The sequence below is a fragment of the Rana temporaria genome, chromosome 2, assembly GCF_905171775.1.
Source record: "Rana temporaria chromosome 2, aRanTem1.1, whole genome shotgun sequence".
Classification (NCBI taxonomy): Eukaryota; Metazoa; Chordata; class Amphibia; order Anura; family Ranidae; genus Rana; species Rana temporaria.
Window position 1 is genome coordinate 394,825,983 of NC_053490.1, and position 19,387 is coordinate 394,845,369.

Sequence of the window (19,387 nt, forward strand, 5' to 3'; positions counted from 1 at the left end):
CTACTCTGCCCCCCCGCTGTCTTCTGGGAGACACATGTCCCAGAAGACAGCAAGGACCAGTGGGATCGCGCAGCACGACTCACACATGCGCAGTAGGGAACCAGGAAGCTTCAGGTGGCAGCACCCGAGAGCCAAGGGAGAGATCGCTTCGGGTGCCAACATCACAGGCGCCCAGGTCAGGTAAGGGCCCTTTCACACGGGACTTGCTCAGCGTGGATTGCTCCATTGATCACCGCTAAGCCAGGGGATGACAGGGCGATCCCCGCACAGGCACTGTGCAGGGACCACCCTTTCAGATCTCCGTTCTCCCCTATGGGGGGATCGGATGAACATGGACCGTCTGTCTGTGTTCATCCGATCCGATGAAGGATGGAAAAATAGGGTTTTCCTCCGTCTGCAGAATCGGAGGATTGCGGACCCGGATGAGATCAGGTGTCTCATAGGGATCAATGTATGTCCCTTTTTCATCCGTAAAGGAATGGATGAAAAAACGGACATACGTTCCGCATGTGTGAAAGGGGCCTAATGCCGCGTACACACGACCGTTTTTCGGGTTCTAAAAAACAAAGTTTTTAAGGGTCTAGAAAAACAAAGTTTTTTTCAAAAATGCTCTAGCAAAGCGCGTGACGTACAACACGTACGACGGCACTATAAAGGGGAAGTTCCATTCGCATGGCGCCACCCTTTGGGCTGCTTTAGCTGATTTTGTGTTAGTAAAAGACGATTAGCGATTTTCTGTCTGTTACAGCGTGATGAATGTGCTTACTCCATTACGAACGGTAGTTTTACCAGAACGAGCGCTCCCGTCTCATAACTTGCTTCTAAGCATGCGTGGATTTTTCATGTCGTTAAAGCCCACACGACCATTTTTTACAACCTTAAAAACGTCGTGAAAAAATAGAGCATGTTCGAAAAAAAAATTGCCCGTTTTTTAGAACCCGAAAAATGCTCTGAAGCCAACACACGATCGTTTTTAATGACATTAAAAAAAAACTTCATTTTTTAGAACCCGAAAAACGGCCGTGTGTACGCGGCATAAGTGTCCATGTACCTGCATTAAATGTCAGCAGCTGCAGTATTTGTATTTCGGCAGAACTCCGCTTTAAACAATTGTTTTTTACAAACAAATCCAATTTACAAAGCTAACTTGAGATCACTTTAACAGAATGTACAAAATCTACCAAAAATATCTTGTATTTATGCAAATTCCAGGCTCAATAAATAAGAACAACAGAATGGCTCAGTATCTGCTGCAGACTGCACAGTCAAACTGGTGCTCCACTCTACACAGAAATCATGCACAGGAAACATGTGACCTCCACTTCCTGTAGTATCGTCTAGTTGTTGTTTGTTACATTAAAGTTCATATAAAAAAGGTGGAGGTCACACGTTTCCTGTGACAGTGGAGCTCCAGCTGTAGACAATTCACAATAAAGTTCAGTAAAAAAAAAAAAAAAAAAAGAAGTGGAGTGGAGGTCACATGCTTCCTGTCATCGGCGATGCTCCACTTTGCAGCCATCTGCATCAAATGCGTGCTGTACGTGATTGCATCACCCACCAAAATAGCCAGAGAAGTCATGGCTGCCAGGAGAGGTAGGAGACGAGGGGTCATTGGTGTACAATGGGTGGGGAATGTGTGTAGATAGCGGGAGCTGGGTGTATAGAGCAGTATGTGTGTGGAGAATGTTCTTCTCTGTTCTGAAAAATTGTTACAGCAAACTGAATTGAGGGGGGCTACAGGGGGCGGGGTAAGGGTTCATGTCACGTATGATAAGATAGGTAGATACTGCTGGGTTATAGTGAGAGGAAAATCCCTGAGTAACACCTCATATCGATCCCTCATATCTTAGTGGACTGGATATCTTCCTGAGTTTGATCTCTAGAATTCTGGGACCTGAGCAGGAAGTCTGATTACAAAACTTCCTATCCCTGAGGAATTCTCTACCGACCTCTGCGACTCCTAGACTGAAAGTGAAAGAAGTGTTGTAGGAAATCTGTGGATATTACTTAAAGGGGAGTTCCAGCCTTTTTTTTAAGTTTATTAAAAGTCAGCAGCTACAAAAAGTGTAGCTGCTGGCTTTTAATAAACAGACACTTACCTGGTCCACGGTTTCAGCTCCTCGCCGGCCGGGGCTCCGCTCCTCGCCGGCCGGTGTCTTCATTCCTAGTGTGGGCACCCGGCAGTGACAGCTTTCGGCTTCACGGCCGGTGCATTGCCACGAAATGAGATTTGCCATGGAATGAGATGGTCCGCCTCCATCACATCCTATTGGCTCACTCCTGTCACGTGACATATTTAAACATCAAGTGTCGACGCAAACATCAGTCTCAGCTAGGCTATCATAGGGAGAGGATGTCCTCTCCCTGTGATAGCCGAAGCTGCACGGAGCTCGCTGTCATGCCTCCCCGCGAGCGCGATAGATCCACAGCGCTATCGGATCCCAATGCCCGATAGCGCTGTCAGCGTGCCTCCCGCCAGCGCTAACTACACCCCACGCCCGCAGCTCTACTCCCCGTCCCCCGTTAAGGCTCAGGGAACGGGGAACAGAAAGTACAGCATCGGGTGCAGATAAAGTAGTAGTGCGCAGGCACTACTGTGAAATCATACATAGAATTTCATACATAGTGTGAAAACTACATCTGTGAAAATTGCTAATTGCTATGCATGCGCTAGTCTACGCTATTAGGTGCATTGGGATCCCGATAGCGCTGTGGATCTATCGCGTTCGCGGGGAGGCATGACAGCGAGCTCCGTGCAGCTTCAGCTATCACAGGGAGAGGAGATCCTCTCCCTATGATAGCCTAGCTGAGACTGATGTTTGCGTCGATACTTGACGTTTAAATATGTCACGTGACAGGAGTGAGCCAATAGGATGTGATGGAGGCGGACCATCTCATTCCATGGCAAATCTCATTTCGTGGCAATGCACCGGGCACCCACTGCGCATGCGGCGCCGTCCGATTGGACAGGCGCTCGCCTACAGGGAGGGGCTGCAATAAGGCGATTAAGCTAATCGCCTTACCAGCCCCTCGGCGGAAGGAGGAAGTGGGACAGGAAGTCCCACTCCTCCTGACCCCCCACTACCCCCCCCCAAAAAAAAATTACATGCCAAATGTGGCATGTAAGGGGGGAAGGAGTGGATTAAGCGGAAGTTCCATTTTTAGGTGGAACTCCGCTTTAACCACTTGCTACCCAGGCCACTTCGCTCCTACATGTAAAAATCATATTTATTTTTTTATCTAGGAAAAAAAAAAATAATAAAAAAATAAAATAATATATATATATATATATATATATATATATATATATATATATATATATATATATATATATATATATATATATATATATATATATATATATATATAGTTTTTTTTTTTTATATAGCAAAGACCCTAGGCAATAAATAAAAATCGTTGCAACTTTTTATCTCGCACGGTATTTGTGCAGTCATTTTTTAAACGCGCCTTTTAAGACCCTTTCACACTGGAGCCTAAGGTGGCGGTAAGGCGTCGCTACTTTTAGCGGCGCTTTACAGTTGGAATTGCGGTGGTATTTGGCTGCTAGCGGCTAAAAAAGGGTTAATACCGCTCGCAATGCGCCTCTGCAGAGGCGCGTTGCTGGCGGTATAGCCGCGGTGTCCCATTGCCTTCAATGAGAAGGAGCGGTAAACGCACAGCTCCTTCACTGCTCCAAAGATGTGGCTAGCAGGACTTTTGGAGCGGTCCTGCTAGCGCACCGCGAGAGCTTTCACACTGGAGAAACAGCAGCCGCTGTTTCAGGTCGGTTTGCAGATGCTATTTTTAGTGCAATAGCGCCTGAAAACCGCCCCAATGTGAAAGGGCCTTATTGTTTGACAGTTTCGGTCGGGAGCCTCTGTACTGACCATGCAAGGTTAGTCCAGCGATCTCGCCCCCTGCCGCTGAGCTGTTGTGTTCTGACAGAGGGACCCCCTCCGAACACTCCGATCAGTGCTCTTTGCCATTGGCTGAGCGTGCTGATCGGGAGTCAGTTGGCTGCTGGTTTTTAAGAATGAGCTTGAGCGTGTTCGCAAACCTGAGCACAACAGGAAGTTGGCACTGCGCTAATTGCAGGCAGTGACACATATCCTGATCTCTGCAGCCGCGCATCAGGACAATGTCTGACTGCCTGTGATTAGTGCAGTGCTAACTTCCTGGTGGGGTTTGCGAACACACCCGCGCTCATCCTTGCTGGTTTTCCAGCATGCACGTCTGACAAAAGCCAGCCGAACAACCAGCTTCTGTCGGGTTGACAGACATACACATGGGCAGAATGTCAGCCTTTTTTATCTGCAAATGTCTCCCGACAATCTACCTTTTGTGTACAGGGCTTTTTTCTGACACTTTTTGGGGACCAGTGACACTAATACAGTAATCAATGCTAAAACAATTGCATTGTCACTGTACTAATGACACTGGCTGGGAAGGGGTTAACATTAGGGGCAATCGAAGGGTTAGCCAGTGTTTTACTTTACTGTGTGAGGTGCTTTTACTAGGTGAAGAGATGGAATTTATTCCCTGCTTTGCAGAGACACAAGTTCCATCCCTTCCCTCAGAACGGCAATCTGCCTCATCCACATAGACTGATCGCAGTTCTGTCTTGCTGCCTAATGATCAGCGGGTGTCAGAGGACATCGGGTACTGTGCATCCACCGGTCGGCTTCTGCCGTGTAATCGCAGGGGAAGCAAGGTGGTGTACATGTGTGCCCCCCTACCTAGAAGTCTTAAATCACGTGTGTGTAAATAAAAATATATGATCTGGCTAGTTAACGGAGATGTTTGCGTTTTATAAAAAATAAAAGTGTAATTCATTGCTGCAGCTTTCCTTCACGAGAGAACGGAGTGATTGCTCAGTTCTCAGTCCACATCGTAGGGCAGTGCCATGACTGTCAGCCACTGGAGCAGAGGGGTAGGTACAGCTGGCTTTAGTTCTGAGTTGTGTGCTGGGAGGCGGAGTCAGCTGTCAATCCAGCAGCTAGGTGGACCCTGACTAAATGATTGGGATCTTTCCAGAGCTGCTCTGCCACATCAGCTGACAGCAGGCAATAGGTCACTAACTCTGGGCCACAGGAAAGCGAACATAAGGGAAGTCTTGTGGCCTACAAGGAAGTCTCCCCGCTGTCGGGACAAAATTACACAGCGGGTAGGACTTCTACATCAAGTGTGTGGATGGGGCAATCGGGTCAGTGTTTTTTTTTTTTTTTTTTTTTTTTTTTTTTTAACCTGCTCGACTCGTATGGCCGTCTTGAGTAAGCAGCTTCCTTGGCTGTAAAGGATAGGAGGGTTCAGTTCCATATTAAAGCCCAAGCACTAGAAAAATTCTAAATTTTCAGAGCCCAGCCCCACTGCAAGGGTTAATAGTTTTTTTTTTTGTCTGTCTAGGAAAGAGGCAAACTGTTTTACTTGATCCTCCGCTCCCCCAGCACATGTCGCTCCCCCTCGATCCACGGTGTCATTGTGTTTAATGCAGGGCTATGGATCCTACTTTTGGTCTTGATGATGCCAGGAACCTAGACTGCAGGAGCGTGGGGGAGAAGAAACTCTGGGGAAGAGCAGAGGGTTGGGTAAGTAAGTCCTCCCCCCCCCCCCCCCCTAGGAACAAACTTAGCAATTAAACCTTGCAGTGTGAGCACAGTCCAATTTTTTTTTTTTTTTTTTTAGTTTCCTGCAATGACTAGGGTGATAAGTTAGTTCCACGTTAGGACTCATTCACATGGGTGCTCTGCCCTGGACAGCATGAAGAGCCCTATGTTTACTTTTCTGATTTAGCGCTAAGCTGTGTGCGGCAGTTCATATTAGTGAATGGATTGCATCTGCTGTGCCTTCTTTTTGCACAGCTGAGTTTGACACTTACACAGTGGCGGGTACATGGATCTCAACAGCCGTGCACCCGTCATTGTGTATTTGTTAGACTTGACTGTGCAGCTGATGTGTGTCCATTCACTAATATGGACTGGCTGCATGCCAACAGAAAAGTAAACCTAGGGCTCTTCATGCAGTATGGGCTTCCTGCTATTGGCTGATGCGGGTGGGTGAGTGGATGGCGTCTATCAGTTTCTTCCTGTGATTGTACCTGCGGCTGTCTCTGAAATGTATACAGCACTACTGAAAACTTTTTTTTTTTTCACCAGGTTTTCTTCTGGTTGTAACAACCTCTGTAAGCTCCCGAACCACTTATTTTCCTCTCCACTACCATTTGTGTGGAGTTAGCAATGCACATTGGTTGAGGCCACATACACTGTTCTTGTCACACTACAAATCCTATAATCCATACTCCATCTTGGGAGATATCCATGAGAGGGCAGCTATGTTAATACATACAGTGAGACCAATGAGAATGAGTGTAGCTATCCTCTAACAGGAAGTCACAGCAGCAAAAAAATAGGAATTTGGAGGGCAAGAGTAATAGAAGGCACTTTATTGCGTTAAAACAGTACTAAAGGAGAAGTATGGGTTTATTTTTTAATTTTAGATTCATATTTCCCTTGGTGGATGAAGCATCAGACCGATGCTCCATCTGTCCCCGCCGTCTCTGCACTGAGAACCGAGCCACCGAACATCGCCGCTGGCTCGGTTCTCACAGATCCCAGAGAGGAAAGAAGCTGACTGTCAGTCAGCCTCTTTCCTCTCTACTTCTCCACGCTCATTGGAGTGCTGAGCCGTGGAGGGGTGGGTAGAGGCTGTCTCAGCGGCTTGCTGATACGCTGACTTGGGAAGTCATGATGACGTGCTGCCCCCGACTGATGGCAATGACGTCAGCTGAGAGTGGACTTCAGACTGCTCTCCACTGAAAACGGGTCACAGGAGTGCAAAACAAATTGCACTCCCGTGACCCAGAGGAGAAGCCCAGCCGAAAAAGCTCTTCTTCTTTAAGCACAAAAGCCAATATTTATTATGTTGCAGCTTACCAATTCTTAGATGTGATGGCTGTACTGATGATGATTATTCTTATTATATACATCAGGGCTTGACAAATTTGCTTGGAATCTACGAGCCAGCTAAAAAAGTTAGGAGCCAGGAATGCGCCCTGTCCTGACAAGCTTGCATGCAGAAGCGAACGCATATGTGAGTAGCGCCCACATATGAAAGCGGTATTCAAACCACACATGTGAGGTATCGTCGTGATTGGTAGAGTGAGAGCAATAATTCTAGCCCTAGACCTCTTCTGTAACTCAAAACATACAACCTGTAGATTTTTTTTTAAACCTCGCCTATGGAGATTTTAAAGGGTAAAAATGTATCGCCATTCCATTAGCGGATGCAATTTTGAAGCGTGACATGTTGGGTATTAATTTACTCGGCGTAACATTATCTTTCACAATATAAAAAAAATTGGGTTAACTTTTACTGTCTTTTTTTCCAAAAAGTGTGCTTTAAAGGCCGCTGCGCAAATACAGTGTGACAAAGTATTTCAACGACCGCCATTTTATTCTCTAGGGTGTTAGAATAAAAAAATCATATAATGTTTGGGGGTACAAAGAGCCAGGAGATTGTCAGGCAATGAAAACATTCAGGGAAGCTCCATTAGCATTGCTAGTTGTCTTGTCATACCAACGGCCACCACAAGAGGGCGCCAGATTCCAGAAAGAAGCATAGGACTGCAGAAGGCCGCGGCCTCAATTACCGGCCGGCGTGGCCTGATGCGCCAGGCCGCTAATTCTAGTCGCAATTGCAAAATGGCACCCGGGGTTTGTCGAGCCCTGAGAGAGATATATATATATATATATATATATATATATATATATATATATATATATATATATAGGCTTTTGTCTTTTATTTTAACCTGGTGATCCTGCCAGTTTCTCTGTTGTATTTCAGCAGAACAAGCTGTCCTGCAGATTTAGCAGTTAGAGGGTTGAGACAAACAATTTAACACTGATAAGGGGGATTATAATGATCTGTTTCTGTAACTGCTTAAAACGTGTTGGGCTCAATTTGTTAGTGCATTACATTAAATCTGCTATCTAGTACATTGAATACTCACCTCACCCTACGCTAACAATGCTGCTATCCAAAGGAGTCTCTGTTGCTCTTTTATCCAGAGTACAGGCACTCTAATACAGGAGGTATGTTACTGGCATGCTCACCAGGTGAAAACAGCCTAAAAAAGGAAAACAAATGCAGCCACCACATCTAATGATTGGTAAGCTGCACTATAATACATTTTTGGTTTTGTTTATTACCGCTTTAAGATTACATACTTGAATAGAATTTTCTATTCAAATTAATAGACAGTGACAGTTACTTGCCCCTGGATGATTCTAGGTGTGTGATCTCTATTGCCGAAGATTTTGTCACAAAGTGGAGTATTCTTCCAGAAGATGGCTCTTTTGATTCTCACATTACCAAAGTTTTAACCATTCCTATCATAGACGCTCCATCCTTTTAAACAAGACCACTAGCATGCGGGGGTTTGAGGGCCAGAGAACGGTCTTGTGCTTGGAGGATCGGTGGATTAGGCAAGTATATCTCCGCTCTTCTCAGCCCTAGACTGAGCAGTTAACAATGCAGTGGAATTCAGTGGAGACCTGACTGACAAGAAGTTGGAAGCATTTTTTTGATCCATCTACTTTTTTGGTGGGATTGCTTTCAGCCTTGCTTGCCCATCATTCTTATTTCCACTTCTTTAGCTGGTGATAGTTGTCACATTTTATGTGGACACGGTGCTAAATGTTGATGGAACAGCGTAGGAAGCCTTTAAAATAACTACCTTTTGCGGAAAAAGGTCTTTTCAGCTCCTTGTTTGGAGAACATTTTGAAAAAAGCAGTAGGAGTTAAAAGTACTCACATGCCCAGCTATTGAAAAAGAAGGGTCAGTGGCAGAGGTTGACACCTTATTCTGGCACGGATGTTTCTTTGTCAGGTTTCAGTTCCTTTGTGTCAAGTTCCATTTCCCAGGCCCACAAGTCTTCTTCCACTACCTTGGGCTAACGACTTGCAGAGCTGCGAGGAGGGAGCAGGGGGCGTTGCGTGCCCAGTGCTGTGTGTTTGAATGGGCGCACACACAAGGTGGTTCCTTACTAGCTGTCTAGTGATAGGAGACACCCACACACCAGAGAGGCAGGGTAATGGTTTAGAGATTGGCAGAACCAGAAAAAGAGAAAAATTCCAAGGAAGAAGACTACACATATTATGTAAGTCTTAACTTCCATAACTGAAATAAACATATATATTGGGTTAAATGTCCTATTAATGTTTTATCACAGACACTAAAATGTATTCATTGAAGAATACCCACTAAACCCAGGGGAGGGAAGTTCCGCTTTAAGTATTGAAGGAAAACTACTTTGAAACGAAAAGCTTTGTTGACCGCTAAAGTCCATATGACGCCCCGGAACAGCTCATGTGTTTGTCGCCCCCTTCAGGTTGGGGTGATCTTTATTTTTTTGTTTACAAACATTTATTATTGAAAAAAAATTGTGGTACAAATCCATACAATTAAGGCATATACAAAAAGAAGGATAAAACCTATGACAATTAGGGGCGTCTGGAGAGCCATGGGTTGTGGGCTTTTTGCGGTACTATCATATAAGTAGGAGCTTTATTATGGCGCTCACACGACTGGTTTTAACACTACTGTTTGCCTGTTCTGGAGGATTTCATTGAATAAGTATTTTGGGGATAGGGCATATATTCTCCCGGCTCGGGTATGTTAGATGGACTTGACACATCTCTTGCATGTACCATTGTTCAATGTCATGTTGTTATTTGAAAAACCTTCAATAAAAACCTTTAAATATAAAAACCTATGACAAGTCTGTCTGTGTACATACATTAATACAGAGCTTAAAGGCCACATTAATTTATTCATATTAGCAGAATTCTAAACAGGAAGCAGTGCAGCGGCCTAGTGCATTACCACAAAAAACACCCTTTATTAATAAAGGGACACATAAATACTCACACCGGCTTTGAATGCACAAGCATATTGTGGACCCTGTGGCAGGATCTCTTCACACCTGGAAGGACTGAATACCAAATAGGAAGATCTGTGGAACACTGCGCTGCAAGAACTTGTGCATTTCGAGGGATATACCCTCTTTTTTGGAGTTTAAAGAAATTGGTGTTTAGTGGTAATGCACTAAGCCCGTGCACATTATTATTATTATATATATTTTTTGTTTTTATTTATTTTCAGGTTTCTGACAAGATCCTTCAATATTTTAAAGGAAATGTTGTTTTTGTTGGCCACAGCAATAATTGTTAGTGTTTACCCTTGCAGGTTTCCAATACAGCATTGAAAAATGAATGAAAGTACCAGTTTGCCAGTGGCAGCCAGAACAGTTCTTCGCACATTTTCCATCCTTAGGCCTCTTTCACACTGGGCGGATCAGTAATGATCCGCCCCGTGCACCTCCGATCGCTCCGTTGATCCCCTCTGAGCCAGCGGATGACGGGGCGGTCCCCGCACACTGTGCAGGGACCGCCCTGTCTTTTCTCCGCTCCCCCCGTTCCGATCCGCCAGACGGAAGGAAAAGTAGGTTTTTCCTCCGTCACACTTTGGTGGATCGGAGCGGGTCGGATGTCAGCGGGCATGTCACCGCTGACATGCGCGGCTCCATATAGGAGCACGGAGCGCCCGTACAGGTCCGCAAAAAAAATTGACAGACGGACCTGTACGGGTGTGTGTGTGTTTATGTGTTTATGTGTGTTTATTATTTATTTAGAATAATATATGTTCCTATAAATGTAGATTTGCTAATAAAGGTATTTACTGAGTGGATGAAAGCACTGTGCGGTTACAATAGTGCCTTTTACATATACAGTTAAGGTGCACTTTCCATAACTGTCCCCTTTCCCTCCACAAGCAGTTTGGTCATTCTTTATACATGTTACAGTCCCTAAATGGTTTTTTATTCACCTTTTTACTGCATGTGCACTGTGGTCTCCGTTTGCTTTGGTGTAAAGCACACTCACAGCTTGTCAGTTTGAAGGCACACTTTGTATTAACCTCCCTGGCGGTATGATTCTGTCAGAAAAAACATGCTAAAAGCGGTACCATTATTTGCAAGGAAATTTGGCGTTTTATATTGTAGGTCTGTAATTTTTAGAAATAACTCACTTAAATCTGACCAAACAAGATTCTAATAGGCATCCCAGGTATGACATTTTTTTAAAAACAAAATTATAAATTATAATATAATAAATAATTATAAATAATTATAACAAATAATAATATAATTATAATAAAAATTATTCAATAATGTAATCAAATCAAAATCACTGAAATTTGCTCAGTTGCAGAATTGTTGCTGTCATTATTTTTTTTTTTATGACGAATTTCCCCACAAATCGCTATCGCACATTTCTGCAAGTGATTATAATTTATTATCGCTGTTTTTTAGCTGATCTAAAACTATTTTTGACATAAAGGGACACTTTTGGTTGCTATGGACAATCTACAGTTTGCAGGGAGAAAGAAACGTTTTTATTATATAAAATGACATGCATGACACAGGACAGACCACTAGGGACAAGGGGGGTGTGTTTTTTTTACATACAGTACTGTAATCTATAAGATTACAGTATACTGTATGTAAGGTGTTTGTTTACTTTTTTGAATTTGGCGCCGTTCTCCGTCCCCGTGCGTCGTAACGTCGCAGGGAACGGAGATCGGCGTCACACGGAGGCACTGTGTGAATCGAGCGAGGTCCCGCTCGCTCACACAGCGCGGTGGCATCGCTGGATCCAGGGACAAGGTAAGTAACTTGTGCCTGTGGATCTAGCGAGGCAAGCCCGAGTCTGACTCGGGGTTTCCGCTCGCAGCAGGAAAATCAAACCCCGAGTCAGACTCGGGAAGACCGCCAGGCAGGTTAAGATTAACAGGTTGCACATAATGCCTTGTACACACGAGCGGAATTTCCGGCGGAAGCTTTTCATCGGATATTCCGTCCGTGTGTATGTCGCATCGGATTTTTTCCGTCGGAAATTCTGACGGAATTAGATAGAGAACATGTTCTCAATTTTTTGAGATGAAAAAAATTTCTATCGCCATTTCCGTTCGTCTGGATGCAATTCCGACGGACTAAAAAACACGCATGCTCCGAATCAAGTCGACACATGCTCAGAAGCATTGAACTTAATTTTTCTCGGCTCGAGTGTTGTACGTCACTGCGTTCTTGGCGGTCGGAATTTGATGTGACCGTCTGTATGCAAGACGGCTTGAGCGGAATTCCGTCAGAAAAACCGTCGAATTTATTCCGGGGGGGAAACCGGTTGTGTGTACATTGCATAAGAGAATATTTTGCAGTAGCAGAGTTTCTAGTGAAAGTATAGAGGCGACTATAGCTCGCATATTATGTTTACCTCTCTAACACACTGCTGTCCAAACTTTTGTAGTGCTGTTCTTTAAACTGCAATAACAAAATGTATTGTATGCTTATGGTTTTTATGGTTTGCTATCTTTTAAAGAACCGAGCAGCGATGATGAATCTTATGAAGTATTGGACCTCACGGATTATGCTAGACGGCACCATTGGTGGAGTCGAGTCTTTGGACGAAACTCTGGGCCTCTTACAGAAAAGTATTCGGTAGCTACTCAGATTGTAATGGGTGGAGTATCGGGCTGGTAAGGTGACACTGATTTTATTTTATAATTCAAACTGTTGCTTTTATGGGAAAATTTTAATACAACCTAACACAGTGGACAAAGTCTTCCGCTCACACGTTACTAACCTTGACCTTGTTTTCTCCCATCTTTGCGCTCCCGACAACCTCACCAACACCTTTCCTCTCTCTGATCACAACCTAATCACTTTCACAGTGTCCTTGTCTTCAACCACCTATCTCTCCAAACGGCAAACAATTACGCGTAGAAACCTTTGCCACTTAAACCCTTTTTTCTACTCTGCAACTAACCACCTCTATGACAAATCGCCCTCCCTGTCCTGCCCTGACCTGGCCACTTCTGTTTACAACAGTTCGCTCTCATCCACACGGGACTCGCTTACTCCTCTCACTACACAAAGTATGAGCCCCCAACGATTACAACCTTGGTAGACTGACGACACCAGAAATCTTAAAAGACCTGGCCATGCACTGGAGTGATTGTGGCGTAAAACCAAATCCCAGCAGGCATTCACCCTATATAAACCCGCCTTCTTAAAATACAATTCCTCCCTTCATGCTGACAAACAAGCCTACTTTGTCACTCTCATTAAAACATAACCCTCTACTTTCTCCACCATCACCTCCACCCAATAACCTTGCTCACGAGATTGAAAATCGGTTCAAAAACAAGATTGATGCAATTTGTGGGGGCATCTCCACTGCACAGATATCTATCCCACCTAACATACCCTGTACAAAAGCACCCTCAACACTCCCCTCTCTTGACTTTGCTACCTACCAAAGAGGTCCTAAACTTTTCTCAGAAACCTGCCTTACCACCTGTTCTCTCACAACTCCTACGGTCACCTTCTTCTACCCTTTGCTTCCTTAGTCATATCTTCAATCTCTCCTTCTCTACTAGCATCTTCACCTCTCCTCAAAAACATGTGCCGATCACCCCCCACACTTAAAAAGCAACTTAAGACCCATCTCCTTGCTCTGGTTTACTTCTAAACTTTTAGAACCTTTAGTCTACAGCTGTCTGAGCTCCTACTTCACTGACAACCTTCTTGACCCCTTACAGTCTGGCTTCCACTTGCTACACTCCACTGAAACTAGTACTAAAACTCACTAATGATTTATTCACTGCTAAAACCAATGGTCCCTACTCCATACTCTTACTACTAGACCTCTCTGCAGCTTTTGATACTATTGACCATCCCCTCCTCTTGGCCTGCAAAGCCCTGATCTCTCCTGGTTCTCCTCCTACCTATCACAGCACTTCTTATTTCTGTAGGGGTCCTCCAAGGTTCTGTCCACGGACTCCTCCCTTGTTCACATGATAAATTCCCATGGCTTCCAGTACAATATCTATGCTGTTGACACTCAAATCTATCTGTAGTTCTCGCCTCACTCCTTTAGTCTCCTCTCGTATTACTAACTGACATATCAGCATGGATGTCGCACCACTTCCTCAAACTCAATCTTTCTAAAATTGAGCTCATAATATTCCCTCCTGCCCATGCCCCCTCTCCTGATTTCTCCACCAAGATCAATAATACAAATGTCAGTCCCTCCTCTCATGCCAGAGTGCTAGGTGTAACCCTGGACTCTAAACTGTCCTTTCAGCCCCAAATCCAATCACTGTCCAAATCTTGTAGATTTCACCTCTGTAACATCTCCAGAATATGCCCCTTTTTAACCGTTGAAGCCACTAAGCAACTTATTTACTCCCTTGTTGGCTCTCCCCTTAACTATAGTAACTCACTCCTCATTGGCCAACTCTTCGCAGGCTATCCCCTCTTCATTCTATCATGATGGAATGCTAGACTCATCCACCTTACCATCTGTTCAGTTTCTGTCACCAGTCTCTGCTAATCTTTTCACTGGCTTACCATTGCACTGCAAATAAAATCCAAAACATTAACAATAACATACAAATAACTCTGCCCCGAGCTTTTCTCCAAATATCACCCAAACCATCCCCTCTACTCCTCCCAAGATCTCCTGCTCCCTTGTCTCCTTCTCCCATGTTCGTTTCCAAGACTTGTTCAGAGCCTCTCCCATCCTCTAAAACTCCCTATGCCAATCTGTCTGGCTTTCTCCTACTCCTATTTTTAGACCATTCCAAAAAGTTATCTCTTCAGGGAAGCCTATCCTGCCTTCATTTAATAACCAAATCTTCTCTTTCTTCCATCAGTACATCCATCAGTTATCTTTCCACCAGCCCCTCCCTATTAGATTGTAAGCTTGCAGGAGCAGGGCCCTCTTAACCCTTGTGTTTTGTTTGCCTTTATATTTTAAAGTGCAGTGCAAACTGTTGGCGCTATATAAATCCTGAACAATATAGAGCATAAGACTGTCTTTGTACCAAGCTGATTATATTTATATATATATATATACATACAACTTATAATTTGCATTTTTACTGTCCAATTAGTTCAAAAGGTTTAAAATATATCCATTTTATAATAAAAAGAGGATTAGCAGACAAAATAAAGTATTTTCTTTCGGCCATTCAACACTGGACATTAGAGCTGCTTCTCTCCCAATACAAGTCTATAAGAATGCAAAAACATATTGAAGTAGGTAATAAGGTGGACAACTGCAGGTCAAATGCACCTGTCGTAAATTCAGAACGATCTTGGAAGTGGTTTGAACTGATGTCAAGTGCCAGTTCGTCTATACCAGGGATATGCAATTAGCGGACCTCCAGCTGTTGCAGAACTACAATTCCCATGAGGCAAAGCAAGATTCAGACATCCACAAGCATGAACCCAGAGGCATGATGGGACTTGTAGTTTTGCAACAGCTGGAGGTCCGCTAATTGCATATCACTGGTCTATACTATCCCTCAGCAACTACCAAGATGCAGAGAAAGGGCGTCAGGCAGTAGGTATGGTGGTGGTATATTTTGCAAATGTAACATTTTAATTTTTCATACTGAAAGCCCTAGCTACCTATGGACACAGAGAAAGCATATGGTTTTTTGATATTTGGGATATTATTTTCTTGAATCATGGATATATTAGGAAATAATCATTGGTTTTCTTCTGTAGGTGTGCGGGCTTCTTGTTCCAGAAAGTTGGAAAGCTTGCTGCAACGGCAGTTGGTGGTGGCTTCCTTCTACTTCAGGTATTTTATTGACCTGTTACATAGGAACTCTTGCTTCATTAGATAATTAAAGGCTGTCAGCCCTAAAAAAAAAAAAAAACTATTCTTGCCTTTTAGTTTTGGCTATTCCATGCTGGTAAAACCTCCCGTGGCAATGTGGTAAGCTGCATTGAGTGGAAAGCAGAATTTATATGGCTAACACATGATTTAAAATGGTTCTAAAGAACCAAGCTTTTTTTTTTTTTTTTCTATGCATGATGGTATAAAACTTTCTCTGTGCAGCAGCCCCCCCTAATACCTACCAGAGCCCCATCGCGATCCAGTGATGTGCACGAGAGCCATAGATTCCCGGGGACTCTCCTTCCTCATTGGATGAGACAGTCAGTCACAGCCAAGCCACGGCTCTGTGTGTAAATGGACATGCAGAGCAGCAGCTCAGGAGCAAGTATGCTTGGGTGCCCCCATAGCAAACTGCTTGCTCTAGGGGCACTCGGTAGGAAGCGTGCATGGCGTGGGGGACCCGATAAGAGGAGGATCAGGGGGTGCTTTATGCAAAACTAATGTACAGAGCAGGTAAGTGTTTTATTTTGTTGTTGTAAAATAAACTAATCGTCTTTTAATATCACTTTAAAGTAGACATGTTAAAAACCAAGTATGAGTGCTCACCCCCCCTCCCACACCACCACTGTTTATAGCAGTGGTTCTCAACCTTTTATAGTGCTGTGACCCCTTGATAACATTTAGTTGTGGGGACCCCCAACTGTAGAATTTTCATAGCGTGGGTTGTCAGCACCCAGGGCAAGACAAGTATTTTGTGCCCCTAACCCACGGACATTTGGCGCTCCCTGAGTCCCTTCCACTCAAACAGTATTAAAACCCCCTCATGGTACATTTTAGGATCTCTCTCTGTTTCTCTCTCTGTCTCTCTCTGTCTCTCTCTCTCTCTCTCTGTCTCTCTCTGTCTCTCTCTGTCTCTCTCTGTCTCTCTCTGTCTCTCTCTGTCTCTCTCTGTCTCTCTCTGTCTCTGTCTCTCTCTGTCTCTCTCTTAATTTCTTGTTTTTTCACCTATCCCTCTCTCTAGCTGTCTTTCCTGTTCGTTCTCTGATTCTTTCTCCCCCTTTTTTCTTTGTTCCTCCCCCTCTTTTCCTCTCCCTTCCATGTATTCTCTATTTGTTTTCCTTCTCTTACTCCTTGGGGGGAGGGGTTGGGATGAGTGGCAGTGCTGATCAGCCAGCTTAGGTGCTCTTGATCAAGGTCATCTGCTGATCTGAGAACTGTAGTGGGGACTTTAAATGGCAACTATAATCACAGGTAGTGTTACTCACTGTGTCTTCAGCTCTGTGGTGTCTCGCAGCAGTGACACCTATGACAACATCAGGAGATGGGGTCTCCTCCAGCCCCTCACACTTCACATTTCTCACCAGTCTGCTGACCTCTAGTCCATGCTCCACAGCCATGCTGTGAACTGAATGGGCGGCCGAGGGCTCCAGTAGTAGTTTTATGCTTTAGTTGTTTAGTAACTGGACTAAATGTGTGTTCATTGACACTAATTAAATGCTTTGTTTTTCTAGATTGCCAGCCATGGGGGTTATATACAGATAGATTGGAAAAGGGTGGAAAAGGACGTTAACAAGGCTAAGAGGAAGATAAAGAAACAGGCAAATAAATCTGTACCCGAAATCCACAATTTAATTGAAGAGGTAAGATGATGTTTTATGTGCTCTGTTTTAAAGCACATTATGATTTAGCAGCTATGTTTTTCTCAATTTTCAATTTTCAGCTTTCAGCACTGTCACACTTTGAATGACAATTGCGTGGTCATGCTACACTGTAACCATTTGACATTTTTATAGTTTTGTTCACACAGAACTTTCTTTTGGTGTTTTTTTTATTTTTTGCAAAAAAATAAATGAGGTTTCATAGTTATAAATACAATTTTGAGAACGGGTAATTTTTTTCTCCATTGATGAGGCTGTACTCATGGGCATTCATAGGTTACACTGCACCGATGGTTGGCACTGAAGGGCATTGATGGGATGTACCTGTAGATGGCACTGGTGGGCACTGCATAGCAGCAGTGCCTCTCCCTGTTCGGGACCGATGTCCCTCTGTTAGAAGCCGGTGATCGGTTTTTATTTTTCCCTCACGCTGTTGGCGTAAGGGAAAGAAAAAAGCTGATTACCGATTTCATTGGCTGACAGCTGATCACGTGGTAAGGGGCTGGAATCGGCCCCTTACTGCGATCTGTGATCAGCCGAGTCTCATTGACTCTGTGATCACAGAGCGCGCAGGCAGCTCATGCACAGGAGGATGTCTATTGACGCCCTCCCGGCAATTAGGGCCTGCGCTGTAGCCATCATTCAGCTATAGCACGGGCGGAGGAGGTTAAAAATCTTTCTTGTTCGCATTTTTTTTTTTTTTTTTCTTTTAGGTAATGTTTTGTTTCAAGGGAAGGACAGAAATTCTTTATCTGCTCTGCTCTGGTTTATAATCTAAGTTTTGAAATAAATAGGTCACCATGACAACTTGGCAAGTATTACTTCAGCAAGGGAAGTCAACAATGGATGGGTTCCTTATTTCTCTCATGACCACTTTTCTTTAATATAATTGTTGGTAACATCACTTTACTTTTCAGATGAGATGATTCACTTCAGATCTTCTTTATCTGCTGAGTTATTTGATAAATGGACTCTTCCCCCTATATGTGTATTTTTTCCATTCAGATATTGTTTCTCTTCAAGCAAAAATCCTATGGTATAGTAACCTAACAATGCATATGTGTGATTTTTGTGTAACTGTAGACCCAGCGAATTGACCATTCTTTTGTGTTTTCTTGTGTGTTTTTTTTTTTTGCAGTCAACCGACTTTCTTAAGCAGAACATTGTCGTATCTGGTGGATTTCTAGGCGGTTTCTTACTGGGTCTTGCCTCTTAAGTGACAGTGAAGCAGAAGCTGTGAATTGTCTCTCAGTACTGGAATCTGAGTGGAAGTGAAAATCAAGATGATGGAAAATACCTGTCTGCTAACAAAGATGCCTTGGTTTGTGTTTTCTCTAGAGCGGGTTTTCTTAAAACGCTTATCTATAGGGAGTGCTTGCAAAGATTTCATGGTATAGTCTGCGCCATCATCTAAGGACTGAACTGTGTTCTTTATACCAGATCACTACTTGTATTGCTGTTTGTCTACTGATATTAGTTAAGAACAAAAGCATATTTCTGGACTTCTTCATTCTGTTTTGTGGTTTTACCATGGCTGTCAACATGATAGGTCTACAGATGTTCGTGTTAACTCGTATGTCTACTTTTTATATTTATTTAATGGTGTGTATTTTTCTGACTAGTGCCAAAACAAAGTACAGTAATTGGCAATCAAAGGCTCATCAGTGAATGTTAATCTAGCAAAAAAAAAATTCACTGTGTGCAATAGCTAATTCTATACCAGTAGACTCGATAAAAGTTGCAAAAATAAAAAGAATAAAGCGTTACTTTATGTAGAATTTATTTATCACACTGTGGAATAAACAAGAAAAAAATTACTTATACGAACACAAAAGAAGAAAAATTGTGAACATCATGAGGGAAAAGTGTGTTATCCTTTTAGAAATTTTCTAGATCTTTGCAATGACTGTTCTAAATGTGGTCTGATCTGCATTTAAATTGTAATGATGAATAGTCCTGTCACATTGCTGTATCTCTGCTGA

General features: G+C 43.5%; 1 protein-coding gene across 2 annotated transcripts; it reads left to right on the forward strand.

Moving 5' to 3' along the window:
• Positions 1 to 1,474: 1,474 nt before the first annotated feature.
• FUNDC1 (FUN14 domain containing 1) lies at positions 1,475 to 19,183 on the forward strand. Of its 2 annotated transcripts, XM_040338061.1 has the most exons (6): positions 1,475 to 1,593; positions 12,436 to 12,592; positions 15,633 to 15,708; positions 15,805 to 15,846; positions 17,259 to 17,387; positions 18,544 to 19,183. In XM_040338061.1, exons 1-6 carry the CDS (start codon positions 1,500 to 1,502, stop codon positions 18,619 to 18,621), a joined length of 576 nt encoding a protein of 191 aa, XP_040193995.1. In that variant the 5' UTR covers positions 1,475 to 1,499; the 3' UTR covers positions 18,622 to 19,183. The 2 variants fall into 2 exon arrangements, with proteins under 2 accessions (XP_040193995.1, XP_040193996.1); XM_040338062.1 differs by lacking the exon at positions 15,805 to 15,846 and having other exon boundaries at positions 1,481 to 1,593.
• Positions 19,184 to 19,387: the final 204 nt, after the last annotated feature.